This window comes from Gymnoscopelus braueri, assembly GCF_963280865.1.
Source record: "Gymnoscopelus braueri genome assembly, chromosome: 3".
Taxonomy (NCBI): domain Eukaryota; kingdom Metazoa; phylum Chordata; class Actinopteri; order Myctophiformes; family Myctophidae; genus Gymnoscopelus; species Gymnoscopelus braueri.
In genome coordinates, this window is record NC_137612.1 from 5,686,891 (window position 1) to 5,702,793 (window position 15,903).

The 15,903-nt window shown below is 41.1% G+C and overlaps 1 protein-coding gene across 5 annotated transcripts in view; it reads right to left on the minus strand.

The window, feature by feature from the left end:
• Positions 1-14,449, minus strand: part of hipk1b (homeodomain interacting protein kinase 1b) — a 28,684-nt gene extending 14,235 nt beyond the window's left edge. For all 5 annotated transcript variants that reach the window (XM_080425127.1, XM_080425126.1, XM_080425125.1 and 2 more), the window contains exons 1-11: positions 14,057-14,449; positions 10,805-11,137; positions 9,068-9,519; positions 4,633-4,824; positions 4,353-4,534; positions 3,140-3,263; positions 2,830-2,949; positions 1,945-2,031; positions 1,567-1,751; positions 1,018-1,171; positions 244-412 (exon numbers count right to left, since the gene is read on the minus strand). In XM_080425127.1, coding sequence (XP_080281253.1) covers positions 244-412; positions 1,018-1,171; positions 1,567-1,751; positions 1,945-2,031; positions 2,830-2,949; positions 3,140-3,263; positions 4,353-4,534; positions 4,633-4,824; positions 9,068-9,519; positions 10,805-11,132 — 1,993 coding nt within the window. In that variant the 5' untranslated portion in view covers positions 11,133-11,137; positions 14,057-14,449. The remainder of the gene's footprint in view (positions 1-243; positions 413-1,017; positions 1,172-1,566; positions 1,752-1,944; positions 2,032-2,829; positions 2,950-3,139; positions 3,264-4,352; positions 4,535-4,632; positions 4,825-9,067; positions 9,520-10,804; positions 11,138-14,056) is intronic.
• Positions 14,450-15,903: the final 1,454 nt, after the last annotated feature.

Sequence of the window (15,903 nt, forward strand, 5' to 3'; positions counted from 1 at the left end):
CAGCCATTACGACGCAAGGCACCGCCAAAATATATTATAGTCGACTAAATCAACTGTAGATTTAGTCGACTATAATCTTATGATATTTAGTCGACTAAAACTAGACAAAAACTAAAACATTTCAGATGACTAAAATATGACAAAAACTAAATGGAATTTGATTCAAAAGACTATGAATAAAACTAAATCAAAATTTGCTGTCAAAATCAACACTGCTTCACAGAGCCGTTTTCCTCTCCTCACCTTGGATGGTGGAGGGAGGGCAGACTATCAGGGTCTGCTGGAAGGGTTCGGGGTTGCGCGTCTGAATGGGGACGCTCTGCTGAGCCAGCCCAGGAATGTTGATGGTGGCCTGCTGGTACAGAGCTGGTTGGTAGTTGAGCAGAGGCACCGCACCCCCTGCTGAAGGCACCTGTAGAGACGGGGAAAAGGATAGAAATACACTGCTGGTTAACACCAGAATAACAATAATAACAATAATAACGTGTAATAAAGCTAAAATCAAATCTCATGGCAGAAACCTTTTGTCAGGCCAAGTCCTGTGAAACAGCATGAAAGGAGTCCCCCACCCCCCGCCCCCCGCCCCACACTACTGCTCGGTTTCCTAAACTATTAACGCAATATGTAGAATTATGATTAAAGTTTAGGTACTATCGTTCTAAACCTGTTCTTGGCTGTTCCAACCAGTTGAAGAAATCGCAGATTGAGGCTTTAACCTTTGCCTTTATGAAATATCCGAGATCATTGGGGTTTAGAGAAGATTCTTCTGAACATGTATTCTATTGCTAGCTTGACCATTTCAAACACTCTCGTCTTAAAATAACTTATAACCGAAAATAATCGATCTACAAGCTCACAGCTGCGACGTGTTGATAGCTTGTAGATCGGCTATTTTCCATAGAAGACACGCTTAGCTTCTATGTAATCCAAATGACTGAAATCAGTCGTGGCGACTGAGAACTTTGAATCCATGTATAATAGTAATAATGATGAGATGTGAAGCAGAATGAAGCGTGCCTGGTTGTGCTGGTTGAGCTGGCTGCTGAAGGTGACGGTGAGGTTTCCGGCGGCCGCGCTGGGCACAGCGTTGGTGGAGTACAGGGACTTGCTGCTGTCGTAGGTGGAGCTGCGGCGCTTGCAGATCTCCATGTTCTGGAAGCACGACTTCACACTGCGGAGAGAGAGAGAGACAGAGAGAGAGAGACAGAGAGAGACGCATCGTTTCATTGAGAACATCTACAAATTGGGACACTCGTGAGGATCTTTTATGTTGCAACGGTTAACCCCTTAAGCCATATTACTTTGTCGTACAACGACTAGCGGAAATAGCATATACAAGCTCGCAAAGCAGTAGTGCGATGTGATGCGCTGTGAGCTTGTAGATCTGATGTTTTTGCAATTTCTAAACATTTTTCCATTTAAAAAAATACATGTAATCACATGCCCAAAACAGGGACGCCAGATTGAAAGGCAAACTTCCCCCCCCCAGACGGAAACTAATTCTGTAACATTTAACAAGTACATTTTAACAAATGACTCAAAAGCATTTGTAATCCCCACACTTACTGAGAGCTGTGTGGGTAATCCATGAGGTGGCTCATTGTGACAAAGGGGTGACCCAGCGTCTTCGTGGGCGTGATCCTCTTGTCGGCGTCCAGACGCAGCATCCGCTTCAAGAGGTCAATGAACTCACGCCTGTCTGCTTTCTCAGCCAGCATCTCGGTCCCCTCCAGATGAGAAGACAGGTTGACCTGAGAATGCATACAAAACAAACATTACTGAGATGGTGTGGTGCAACAAACTGTGGGGGAAAACATCCGTTAATAATAGTATCTCTCATATAGTGTATCTAAAAGAAACATCACTTTGCTTTAGTCAATTCAGATTTCCGCCATCACACTTCGGTGTTTTGGGATAAATTCATAGAAAGAAGAGCCAACATACCTGCATCATATCATCCAGACAGTTGAAGATGTACTTCCTGGCTTCCTTTGACTTGATACCCATCTCTACCTCGTGCTCTGATGGGGTCTGAAAGACAATGACACCGTTTATGGTGATCTGGTTATTAGCATTTTTCCACAATATTATTTTAAACAATAAATATTTAACCCAACAAATATCTGTACAATACGGGTATATACAAATAAATACAGCAAATTTTACATTTTATCATTGTGCAGACATTGCCACATTTTCCGGCGGACCTTGATGGCGTCGTAATGGCTGATTTTACACTTGGTTGCATGCTGAAAATAGCCGACCTACAAGCTTGTAGATCTGCTATTTTCAGAGCGTAACACCGGAGCGCAACCAAAGTATAAAATGACTTGTCTTTTAGTTCTACTGGATCTCTTCTCCACTAGTTTTTATTTGTTGAAAAAATTGTCAATATATTTAGTCTTCGTCTTTAGTCATCTTAGTTTTTAATTAGTTTTCGACATTGAAAAAAAGGTAGTCAACGAACATTTTGTGTCATAGTTTTAGTCGACGAAATCAACACTGGTATGCATCTACCTTGAGTCTCCAGAGTGGATAGCTATATGATCTATCTACCTTGAGTCTCCAGAGTGGATAGCTATAGTATCTATCTAACTTGAGTCTCCAGAGTGGATAGCTATAGTATCTATCTAACTTGAGTCTCCAGAGTGGATAGCTATAGTATCTATCTAACTTGAGTCTCCAGAGTGGATAGCTATAGTATCTATCTACCTTGAGTCTCCAGAGTGGATAGCTATAGTATGAATCTACCTTGAGTCTCCAGAGTGGATAGCTATAGTATCTATCTACCTTGAGTCTCCAGAGAGGATAGCTATAGTATGAATCTACCTTGAGTCTCCAGAGTGGATAGCTGGAGTCGGGGCCTCTGTTGAAGAAGCGGCTGGTCTTGGTGCCAGCACTCAGCAGGTACTCAGCAGGCAGGCCCTGGGTCTGGGAGATGTAGCGGATCTGGACACAAAACAGTAATAATCAGCACTAGAATAAGATGTAAATCGTCACCCCAGCCTTGGAAAACGGCTAAGTGATATTGTGCCCAACCCTGCTTTATAAGCTAGAAGGCAAAGACTTATTTTTTCCTCATGCAAGATATAGAGGCAGCCTGAAAAGCACAAGTGGCTTTGTGCATGATGGTACCAACCTGATCATATTCGGAAGCTCCAGGGTAGAGAGGCCAGCCCAGGAATAGCTCGGCGATCACACAGCCCAAGGACCACATGTCAATGGCTTCACAGAACGGCAGGCCCAAGATGATCTCTGGAGCTCTGAGATAATAAAAAGATCCAAGATTATCCACTAGTACAGAAGATGAGACACTAGCAATATATCATTGTGAGAACACACTGATATCCAAGCACTCTCTTATTCTTTTGAAGCCCTTTTGGTTTTATCTGTGATGTAAAAAAATATATATACAAGAACCCTAGTGTTCCAATTCTGAGCATGTCATTAGTAGGCGAACATTTGGCGAAAATAGCAGATCTACAAGCTCACGATGCACCAAAGAGATTTGGTGTAGAGGGGAAACAGGGGCGGGGGGGCAAAGTATAGACCCCAGTCAACTAAGTATATATTCTGTCGGGTAGAAACCTCATATGTCCACTGTTACTGTTACTTTTCAGGATCCAAATTCAAAGTATCAAAAGTAGCAGATCTACAAGCTCAGAACGTGCCGCTTCGCCCCGCGTTTCGAGCTTGTAGATCTGATACTTTTGTGTGACGCTGTAGTACGATCAAGTAGGGCATTAATTTACGGAAAAAACACAAAAAGTTAAAAATATGGAGATAAGAGGTTTCTGCCCGACAGCAACGCTATAGGGTTTAAGTGGTTAAATGAGGCATTGACCGTTGCCACCACTAGTAGTCGCCATGCCCAGAAGCACCACATTGTTGTTCACAGAAAACACACATAGTAACTTACTATCAATAGCCAAATATTGGGACAGGGAGGCCACTTGGTGGGAGAAAAGTGATAATGCAAGTAGAGATGTACTGATATATATAATTGTTTCCTTCCCGATACTGATAACCATAACTTGCGTATCAGTATCGTAAAAGAAATATGGAAAGTGTCACGCCAATGGTATCTACAGACCAGGCAAATGAAGCCTATTTTGCAGCGTTTCATTTCAAATCCGCCATCTTTCTATAGCCGGATCATATCGGGTCGGAAATGCAAACGGAAATTAATGCGATTGTCTGAAACGGCAGCGAGGGCAAGTCTTCACTCGGTAGAACCAGCAGAAACCCTAGAAACATACCCTACTTTATCATTAATTTTAAAATAAATGGGACCATAATTTACCAAAACGCATATCTTGGTGACAATGCAAACTACATAAATCTGCACCAACCTGTAGTAGCGGGACTGCAGGTAGGTGGAACAGACGGCCTTGGAGACGTGGCTGGCTGAGCCAAAGTCAATGACCTTCACTCTGTACGGCTGTCTGAGGGGGTCCACCAGCATGATGTTCTCGGGCTTCAGGTCTGCATGGATGAGACCCAGACTCTTCAACTTCATCAGAGCCGTGGCCACCTAGTGGAGAAAACAAACAAGGTTAACACGGGACAGCTGAGAGCGATATGACTATAACAATGACTACGATAACGCTAAAATCTAAAAAAAAATAGTACCTGTTGTAGGATGGGTCTGATGTGCCGGAGGGGGAGGGGACTGAACTTGCTGTGTTTGAGGAAGTCGTAGAGGTTCTGCTCCAGCATCTCGAACACCAGGCAGGTGTGGCCCTTGTGTTGGAAGCACTCGTACGAACGCACAAAGTTGTACTCGTCCGCGTTCTCCGCACTCAGCCGGTTCAGGATGCCCACCTGTGTAGCAGGACGAGGAGCAACACAGTGTTTTAATATTATGTACAGGACTCATTCACATCCATAAGCTTTCCAAACAAGTACAGGTTAACAACACACTTTTTCTCAAACACTGGGTCGAGACCCATTTAGTAAATTACTAGTAAAGTACTAGTAAATTATCCCTTTATCGTTTCCTACATTTTTTTTTAATAATTGTTATTTTGAAAGATTTTAAAAAAAAAGACCACATTTTGTTCATTTGTAAACAAATTCAAACATTTTTCAAAACGATTTTATAGATAAAGAGGGGGAAAAAACTAAAGTAGTGAAAATAGCAGATCTACAAGCTCACAACGAGGTGGGGCTCACAACATTGTGTGAGCTTGTAGATCGGCTATTTTCACTAGTTTGTGTTCCGGGGTGCCAAACTTCACTTTTGGGTTGTGAGTTAAACCAGTTTGGTTAACACATAGTAGACAGTGAAACCCCTCAGTTTTTATTCAAAAGCCGCAAATCCCTAGCTTCTTTTGTGTGTGTGTGTGTGAATAAAACATTATTTGAACCAATAGGCGTGGCAGAGTATATTTAATTAATACAATATAATTAACACAACTGTGGTGGTTGGAACTTGGGTCTCCCTACTCTTCTACTGAGGAATTTAGATCCTATGGTGGTCGGTAGAGTTGCTCCGATTTTAGTTCCTAATGACTCGATCGGCCAAATTCCCAGATACTGAAATCCGATCTTTTATTTAAAAAAAAAGCTGCACCGTTTACACCCAAAATAATGTGCCATTTTAATTAGGAATCGCTCTGCATTCTGGAAGGCACTCTAGCGCCTGCCTACATTCCAAGCATTCCAACACGGAGCTGGTGTGAAACGTAAACAACAGCTCTCGGAGCAGCACATGTCCTGTCTGCGTGGTCGCGATAGCAATGTCTCTCATTTGGCGGTTTTTCATTGTGTCAGAGACAGACCCCAAAAATTCAGTTTGCAACACGTGTGGAGGTATTTCTCCAAATACTTTCAAGACAACCACCCTCATACGGCACTAGAGGAATAAACATGGAAAGGAGCATGCAGACTACTTGAAGCTAAATGAAACGAAAATGAAACAAAAATGTTTGCTTGCCCATTTAATTTAAGGTTGAACTGGTGTTTGGACTTAAGATATTTATTTTATTTGGATACCTTATAGGCTTGCCTTTAAAATGTGTATTCATATCGGGACTGCAGCTCAGTTCAGACTTCATATATGTATTTTATTTTGATATACCTCATGTACGCTTACCTTTGAAATGTTAAATTTAGAGTTTAATTCATAAGGAGACTGATGTTAATTCAGTTCAGACAACATTCTATTTTGATGCACCTTATGTAAAAGTTGAATTTAAAGTTAAATTCATATTGGGACTGATATTCAGATCAGAAGATATTAAACCATATGTAGTCATTACCATTATCATATAGATCAGTGTTTCCCAACCTTTTTGGTGCCAAGGCACACCTGGCATAGCCAAAAGATCCCAGGGCACACCTGGATATACGGTGTGCATATATTATATATACTGTATATATATATATATATATATATATTATATATTAATATTATATATTTATATATATATATTACACAAGATGTAATAAAGAAACCTTACAAACATTACAAAATGTCTTTGGCCTACAAATATACAAACTTGGGTCAGTGCTGAGTGCTGACTGGAGGAGTCTGATTTCACCTTACCAGAGTAAAAAGTGATAGCATTATTGCGGACGCATGCGCAGTTACCCACTACAGACGGTTACCAAAACACTCACCCCAAAACACAGTCGCCCACCTGGTATTCCTAAACGTAACCTCAGTAAACTATGTCTAAACCTAACCTTATTCCTAAACGTAACATCAGTAAAACTATGCCTAATACTAAACTTATTTCTAACCTTATCCCTCAGTAAAACAAATACAAGAACCGCTGGTCCACGAAAACAAATGGGGGTAGCGTGCTTTGGGACGAGACTTTCGGTTACCGCAGCTGCGAGTGAACGGACCATCTCCCGATCTCCGTGGAGTAATTAAACACCACGACAAGCTACACGGATCACGTTCACACTAACACCCTGGAGCGATTTAGAAGCACTTTATAAGAAATCTAACACTTACGTTGATTTAAAGTTAGTACAGTTAGTTAGTTAGTGTTTTATTGTCAGACATTCATCATCATGGCAGATTATAATATGACAGCCCCTCTTGGCTCTTGGCCGCCGTATCGGCCCGTTCCGACCCACAATGTAGTAATACTGAGTGCCAAAGCATATACCCTGTGCCCTTTTTATACAGTACCAGGTAGGCCAACATATTTGCATTCCTATGGGTGATGGTCGCTACACTGAATGGACTCGGGGGTGGGCCGTGGCTGTGTGTGAAACGGATGATGGCCGTATCGATTGACGGACGATCGCCGCTTTTGTTCTCGAGGGGCTGGGTTCACACCTTCTTCAAACGGCGCGGCACACCTCAGCAGTAGCCCCGGCCCAAAATTGGGACGTTTACCAGGGTTGATAAACACCGATATAGATAATAACAATTATGGAATGTCCCAATTTCTTTTTCTTTTACTACACCTCAGGTGTAGGTTAAGATTGTTTTGTTTGTACTGTATTTGTGTTTAGTTACTGTAGTAGCATTCAACCCTCTCTTCATTCAACACTTTGTCTAATATATTGAAGCATAAAGCTGATATACTGTACTGTATAATATTTGGAGCCCCCTCCTATTCAAGGTCAGGTTAATGAATAATGATCGTTTAATAAAGGGCAAACTAAGCTACAAGTCAGTGTCATCAATATGGTATGGGTAAAGAATGTTTATATTCCTAGATCAATGGTTCTCAAACCTATTAATTTCAAGGACTCCCATAACGAGTAATGGGAGTTTTGTACAGTCTCAGAGTTAGAGACATGTGGTTCTGGCTTGTAGATTTGATCATTTAGCCTATTTGGTGTTAAAAATGTCTTAGAAGTCATTAAATCGTATCTTTAGAAATGTGCAGATACCCTGTATACACTTATACTGTATGTATGTTGGTCTGTTTACTATTGAGTGAGAAAACAATGTTGCACATTAAGCTAATCATCTGGGGACCCCCAAAACATTATGTGGGGTCCCCCCTGGGGGTCCCGACCCACAGTTTGGGAACCACTGAGTTAGTACACAGCAGTTACAGCTCACCATCAACTACCTTGAAGGGTCACGGTATCTTATTTCCCCTCCAATTACTTTAAGGCAGAACTGCTGGTTTCAGCAGGTTTCAGAGTTTGTAGACATGCTTAAGTGTAACCTTATACGTTGGGTTAAAACCACGGCTTGATCTCTTCCTCAAACAAAAACACAAATCAACACACTGGTGTTTTAAATCAGTGGCTCTCAAAGTGAGGTCTTTGCGAGGGCTCCAGGGGGTCCTCAGCAAGATTTGTTAATAAAGCATCACATTTTAACCACTGAATCCATATTATACGTTGGCTATTGTAGAATAGCAGATCGACAAACTCGCAGCACGTCCCTTCGTGCCGCGAGCTTGTAGATCTGCAGAAAGAAATGTGTGCAAATCTTTGAATAAATATATTTTTTAAAGCAAACATATTTATCTTTGAGTCTGGGGGTCCCTGGAACAAAATATTTTGAGATAGGGGGTCGGCGGCCAAATACATGGGGTCTATACTCATATAGCAACATTCGTTTTTCAGAAAACGGTTAGGATTTAGAAGACATTTTTAGACATGGGCCTCAGGTCTTAACCCATTCAATCTATAAATGTCTTCTAAATTGTAACCGTTTTCTGAAAAAACAAATGTTGCTATATGAGTATAGACCCCATAATCTACAAATGTCTTCTAAATTGTAAGTTTTCTGAAAACCGTATGTTGCTATAATATCAGTGGTTCTAAAAAAAAATATGTCAAGGACCCCCAAAATTATATGTATTTGGCCGCGGACCCACATCTCAAAATATTTTGTTCCAGGGACCCCCAGAAGCAGAGATTTGAGTTACAAATGTTCGCATTAAAAGTATATATATATATATATTCAAAGATTTGCACAAATGTTCATGATTTTTCAAAAATAGCAGATCTACAAGCTCATAGCGCGGCACTCGGTGCCGTGCTATGAGCTTGTAAATCTGCTATTTTTGAGTAGCCAAAGTATAAAAGTATAAAATCTAAAATGACACAGATTCGTTCCAGGTCTGAATGGGGTAAATACCTCAATCTGGCCCTGGCGCGCGTACGACGGGTGGTTCTTGAGGATCTTGATGGCCACGATCTCGTTGGTGCCCCGCTTCCAGCACTTGGCCACCTGGCCGAAGGTGCCGCGGCCCAGGAACTCCAGCACCTCGTAGCTGCAGGACACGGAGCACAGGATCTCGTGCTGCACCAGCTGGTAGTCGCCCTCGCCGTTGGAGCTGCTGCTCTTGGTGGTGGGCGCCGAGTTGGGGATGGACTGGCCGGTGCCCGCCCCTCCTCCTCCTCCGCCGCCGGTGCGGGTGGAGTAAGCGGCGGCGGGCGCCGAAAGCTCCTCCAGGATCTGGACGCTGCCGCACCCGCTGCCGCCGCCACCGCCGCTGCCCGCCTCGCTCACCTCCTCGTTCTTCCTCTTCTGCCCGTGCCGATGGTGGTGGTGCCCCCTGGTGGTGGTGCTGCCGGACGACGAGGTCTCTGCGTGGGAAGTGGGGTTTAACGAGGCAACGGTTATTGTCGTTAACTAAGAAAACCAACGAAATAACTCAAACTAAATTTCTTCTAAGACAAAACATTTTAGTTCACAGATAATCTATGCAAAGGAAATATTCGCACATCCACTTCGTTCAGATGCAGGCGCGTTGGACAGTGACAACTGAAGCAATCATGAAAAAAGTATTGCATTGAACATAAAATCCCACACACACCGCTCTTGCTCAGCAGCATCAGCTTCGACGTTTCGGTCCCTCTGGACCTTCATCAAGAGGTCCAGAGGGACCAAAATGTCTGTCAATTTGAATAAAAGCTGATGCTGCTGAGCAAGAGCAGAGTGTGGGATTTCTGTTCAATGCAATACTTTTTTCATGATTGCTTCAGTTCACAGATAATACAAATAAAAACAAGGCTTTAAAACAAAAACTAACAAGAATCATGAGAGAATATTTGCTTAGTTTTAGTCTTTGTCAATATTTCAAACATAACCCTAATATATTCAAACATTTTCAAAGAATCTTCAAAAATAGTGAAAATAGCCAATCTTTTTGAATCTCACCTCAGACAAATACCTCGGATTACATTTTTTTTTTTTAACTAAAACTATAACCAAAACTCAAGCCTTTTCAAAAACTAAAAACTTAAATGAACTAGCAATTAAGGCCACTTCACACAAAAACTAAATCAAAACAAAAAGTCAAAACTGCTCCAACACTTGTTTATTTTGTTTGGTTGTCTGTTGTTCATTGTTTTGATGTAATGCGTCCTTAGGTTCATGAAAGGCACTATGTAAATTCAAGCTATTATTATTTTATTATTAAAATAATAAGACACTCTTGATGAAGGTCCAGTGTGGGACCGAAACATCATGTCAATTTGAATAAAACTGATGCTGCTGAGCAAGAGCAGAGTGCAGGATTTGTGTTCGTGAATGTTTGTTCATGATTGCCTCATTCGTCACTGTCCAACGCACCTGCATCTGAACTAATATTTTCTTTGGAAAAGATTATTAAAAAGTATATTAACCCATTGATACCTGGAACGCATCTGTGTCACTTTAGATTTCTTTAGGCTATTCAAAAATAGCAGATATACAAGCTCATAGCGCGGCACCGAGTGCCGCGCTATGAACTTGTAGATCTGCTATTTTTGAAAAATCGTGAAAAAAAATGTTTTAGATTTTTTTCCAAAAACTGTTAGGATTTAGATTTTTTTAAAGAATCGCCTCAGGTCTTAAAGGGTTAAAAATAATTAAAAACTGTATAATAACCTTGGTACGAGGCAGTGGAAGTGGTCTGCTGCTCGTTGCTGACGCGCCTGCTGGAGCCTCGAGGAAGGCTGCCCGTGCTGTCGGCGGCGCGCACCACCACTTGGCCCCGGGAGCCCGGCGCGGCGGGCGGGAAGACCAGCGCCGGGGCGAAGGGCGGCACGGTGGCCATGGCCGGCGTGTAGGCGTACGACTGGCCGCCCGCGATGGAGCCGTAGGCGTCGCTGGTGGACACGTCCCACACGTTGCTCTCCACCTTCAGCTTCTTCACCCGGCAGAAGGCACTGGACGAGATGGAGGGAGGAGAGAACACCTGCAGCTGGGAGCTCATGTTGTCTGTGTGTGTGAACAGGACCAGTGGTGTAAAAAGTACTCAAATTATTTACTGAAGTAAAAGTACAAATACTGCAATATAAAAATACTTTGTTACAAGTAAAAGTCCAGAATAAAAAATTTACTTGAGTAAAAGTACAAAAGTATTGGCATCAAAATGTACTTAAAGTACCAAAAGTAAAAGTACTAAATATTTGAAAATAGCCGATCTACAAGCTCACAACGCGTCGCGATGCGACGCGTTGTGAGCTTGTAGATCTGCTATTTTCAAATAGCATAGGTTTAAAATAGGTTTAAAGTGGTTAGTGTATGTTTCATTATATCATAATTTATATCTGAAAAGTAACTAGTAACTAAAGTTTTCAAGTAAATGTAGTGGAGTAAAAGTACAATATTTGCCTCTGAGATGTAGTGGAGTAGAAGTAAAAGTATTGGAAATTGGAAATACTCAAGTAAAGTACAAATACCTCAAAATTGTACTTAAGTACAGTACTTAAGTAAATGTACTTAGTTACTTTCCACCACTGAACAGGACGACAGCAAGAGGAAGAACAAAATGAAATTCATCCTTTATTATATCACTGCTTCTCAAACTTTTTTGTGTCAACCAAAGTGGGAGTGGACGCCAATGTTACTTCCGCCGAATTAGTTAAATTTTCGCCAGGAACAGACTGTATCAAATATGACTGACTATCATAAACCATACAGACCCTGACAATATCGCCGAGACAGTTTGTTTATTTTTGGACCACAATTCTTATACGAGACGATTCTAAGATGACCCAATGTTATTCTCCATAGAGAAATTACTTTACGACCCAGGGGATGAACGAGTGACGTCAGGACTTCTGTACTCTATTCATGCACCACCTAACACACACACACACACACACACACACACACACACACACACACTTTCAGTATCCGCTCTAGACCGGATCTGCAACCTGCAAAGCAAATCGATCCTAGTCTACACAACACATAGGACTCATACAATATGAACCCAAGAAGAGAGTATAGAAGACCGCTGTCCATGAGCAAGACAATCCACCACACCACAGCACACACACACACATTACACATACATCCAGGGCCAGCAGCTACCATGGAGATCTACACATTACATGATCAGGAGGATAATGTTACATGATGACCTAGTAACTTCACCGAGCCACGGCTTAAAAAAAAAAACAGGCCAGTGTTTCCTGTAGCTACCAGTGGTGGAAAAAAAGTATTCAAATTTTTTACTTAAGTAAAAGTATCAATACTGCAATATAGAAATAGTACTCTGTTACAAGTAATAGTCCGGAATTCAAAATTTACTTGAGTAAAATTACAACAGTATTGGTATCAAAATTTACCAAAAAGTACAAAAGTAAAAAAAAAGTACTCATTAAGCAGAATGTTCAATTTCAAGTTTTGTATAAATGTATTAAAAACATTTTTTAAATAGCAGATCTACAAGCTCATGAGACGCATTGTGAGCTTGTAGATCGTCTATTTTCAAATGGACGGAATGTATATAGGGCTGAAGTGGGTAATGTGTGTTTTGTAATAATAATACAAATCTACAAAGTAACTAAAGTTTGCAAATAATTGTAGTGGAGCAAAAGTACAATATTTGCCTCTGAGATGTAGTGGAGTAGAAGCAAAGGTGCAGAAATTTGTAAAAAATACTCCAGTAAAGTAAATATATACCTCAGAAGTGTACTTAAGTACAGTACTTGGGTAAATGTACTTAGTGAATTTCCACCACTGGTAGCTGCTAAGAAAAAGGCTGGGCTCTGGGAAATAGGGCTTTGGCCTGCAGGTTTTGAGAGACTAGTAAAACAACCTAATGCATAAACAAACATCACTCTATAAAACAAGCATAATACCAGACACAAAGCAACATTAGATCTACAATGCCTCATCTAAAAACGTATCGACTGATTTTTGTTATCGGTAGCTACTAAAAAAAGACTGGGCTCTAGTGGGGAATGGGGGCTTTCTTTTGGCCTGCAGGTTTTGAGAGACTAGTAAAACAACGTGAATGAATCTATAAACAAACATCACTCTATGAACAAGCTTAATACATAAACAAAGCAACATTAGATCTACAATGCCTCATCTAAAACATATATCGACTGATATTTTGTTCTGTAGCTACTAAAAAAAAAAGACTGGACTCTAATGGGAAATGGGGGCTTTCTCTTGGCCTGCAGGTTTGAGAGACTAGTAAAACAACATGAATCTATAAACAAACATCACTCTGTAAACAAGCATAATACAGAAACAAAACGATATTAGATCTACAATGTCTCATCTATAACGTTTAGACTGATTTTTGCTGTAGCTATTAAAAAAGGACTGGGCTCTGGGGGCTTTCTTTCGGCCTGCAGGTTTTTGAGAGACTGGTAAAACAACATGAATCCATGCACAAACATCACTCTATAAACAAGCATAACACAGAAACAAAGCAACATCATCTACATCATGTCTAATAATAAACGTATCGACTGATTTATTTTTCTTTTAACCCTGTGTTTGACATGTTACGTCACACCGACTTTTAATCTGGGTATGGTATCACTACCAACCAACCAAGTCCTAGTTCTCAACCAAAAGCTTTCAACAATCGATTTAATGCCATCTGTAACTGTAAACGTCTATAACACATCTATTAACACGTTACTAAACCGTGTAAAATTGCAGTGACGTTAGTGTTTTAATTCTAAAAAAACATGTCTACATATAAGCCATAGACACACAAAAAAAACAGGAATCGCCATCCATTGCTTGCTAACCAACGGTGGCTAACGGTAAAAAAAAAAGAAAAATCCAACCTAAATTGTTAAAACAAGTTATTTCTTCCACCTACAGTTCAATTCACCCAACGAAAAAAATACATAATAACCCAGCAAGATAAAATGTCAAACATACCGGGGGTCGTTGTGTTGCTGTAGCGTCGAAAAAAAGCCGTCTTGTATCTTGTATGACACACAGGTTTAAATCCCACTGCAGCAGCCCAGCAGTATAGTGTTGTAGAAGGAGCTAAGCTAACCGTTAGCTAGGCCTGCATTGTCTGTCTATGACTCTATGGCTAATGGCAGCACAGGGCAGCTCGAGCGCATTATTTCTCTACGAAAAACATTAAAAAACGACTAGTTTCTGTGTCTCCTGTGAGCCAGACGGGAGGTCTCATGGTAGAAGCCGACAGACATCTCCTGTAATCACCATAAAAGCGGTGATTTTAGCGGCGTAAAACGGCACTTATTCCCCCGTTTAGTTGGTAAAAATCGACTTGGTCTTCGGGGAGAGAAATCCACTTCTCGCCGGAATACAGTACACCACCACCGTCAACGGGGACGCCCTCTTCCTTTGGTGTTTCGCCCAGGTGGGCGTGGTTATATGCCTATATATGGCTCTGCCCTAACCCCACTGGTTGGTTCCCAAACTTTCTTTTGTCGTCACCCAAAAGAGAAATTTGATGTCTTTTTATGTAGTTTAGATTTTTTTTTAATGAACAATTGTGAAAAAAATAAAAGAAAAAAGCAATAGAACATCTTTTAGAAATATTTATATATTTTAAATAAGACGTAAAAAAAGGGGATATTTTTACATGCGAGTCGCGACCCATAAAACGGGTCCCGTCCCACTGTTTGGTAACCACTGACTTAATCTAACCTCAAAACCACGCCCACCTGGGCGAAACACCTGGGAAAGAGAGAGAGTCCGACCGTCCAACACGTCCTTTAGCTTATCAGCTGCGCGAGCGAAACTCACGGCATTTCCGGTAGTTTACCGTAATTGCCGTGCATTTCCTGTAAATTACCGTAATACCCCCCGGCCCCGTGCGCTCACTCTTTTGCTCTGGGTTAATGAGGAGGAGGACGAGGGGTAATGATGACTGTCTACAAATCTCCTTAACCACGTTAATTAAACCTGGCGTCCCTATTTTTGGGGCATGCCATTATAGGTGACCCCAATGGAAACAAACCATAGGCTTTCTTGGGTTTAAAATCCTCTTAGCAGACCTTGTATTGTGTAACTGTACTTTCCTGTGCTTTTTTTGGGCAAACTGCTAAAAGATTATTCAACCAATCAATAAAAACACTTTACAAACATTCAATTTGTTTGAATGATAGGCTTAGGCTACATCACACACACACACACACACACACACACACACACACACACACACACACACACACACACACACACACACACACACACACACACACACACACACACACACACACACACACACACACACACACACCAGGGGTGTGTTGTGGATTTTTGAGCTAGTGGAGTTCTATTGTAATGACGTCACGTGCACATGCACCCGCACGCATGCGCTCAGCTCAGTTTTTAAAATGTAATTATATTTCTTATTATTTAGTTGCATAATTTGTTAATTTGTTGTTTTTATTTGTATTTTAGTTTCAATTAATTAATTATTTTCCTTTTAGTTTTATATAAAAGGCCTTTACATAGACTCACCCACACATAGGCTATACTTAAAATAATCAGACAACTTGTCTTTACTTGAATGACAGGGATAACCTTGTTAGAGTGTCTGGTGCAGCTTTTGTTCTTGAGTCCTCTCAGCTAAGTGATGGGATCTCACTCAGCCAAGTTATCTCATAATAATCTGTAGAGTCCCAGTCATAGAACATCAAGGCTGATACCTGTTTAACCAGTAACTTTGTAGGGATTGGTGTGATGATTAATTCATCTGGCTGAATCCCCTTTCGCACTCTGCAGTGCAGAGACCAATGTCTCTC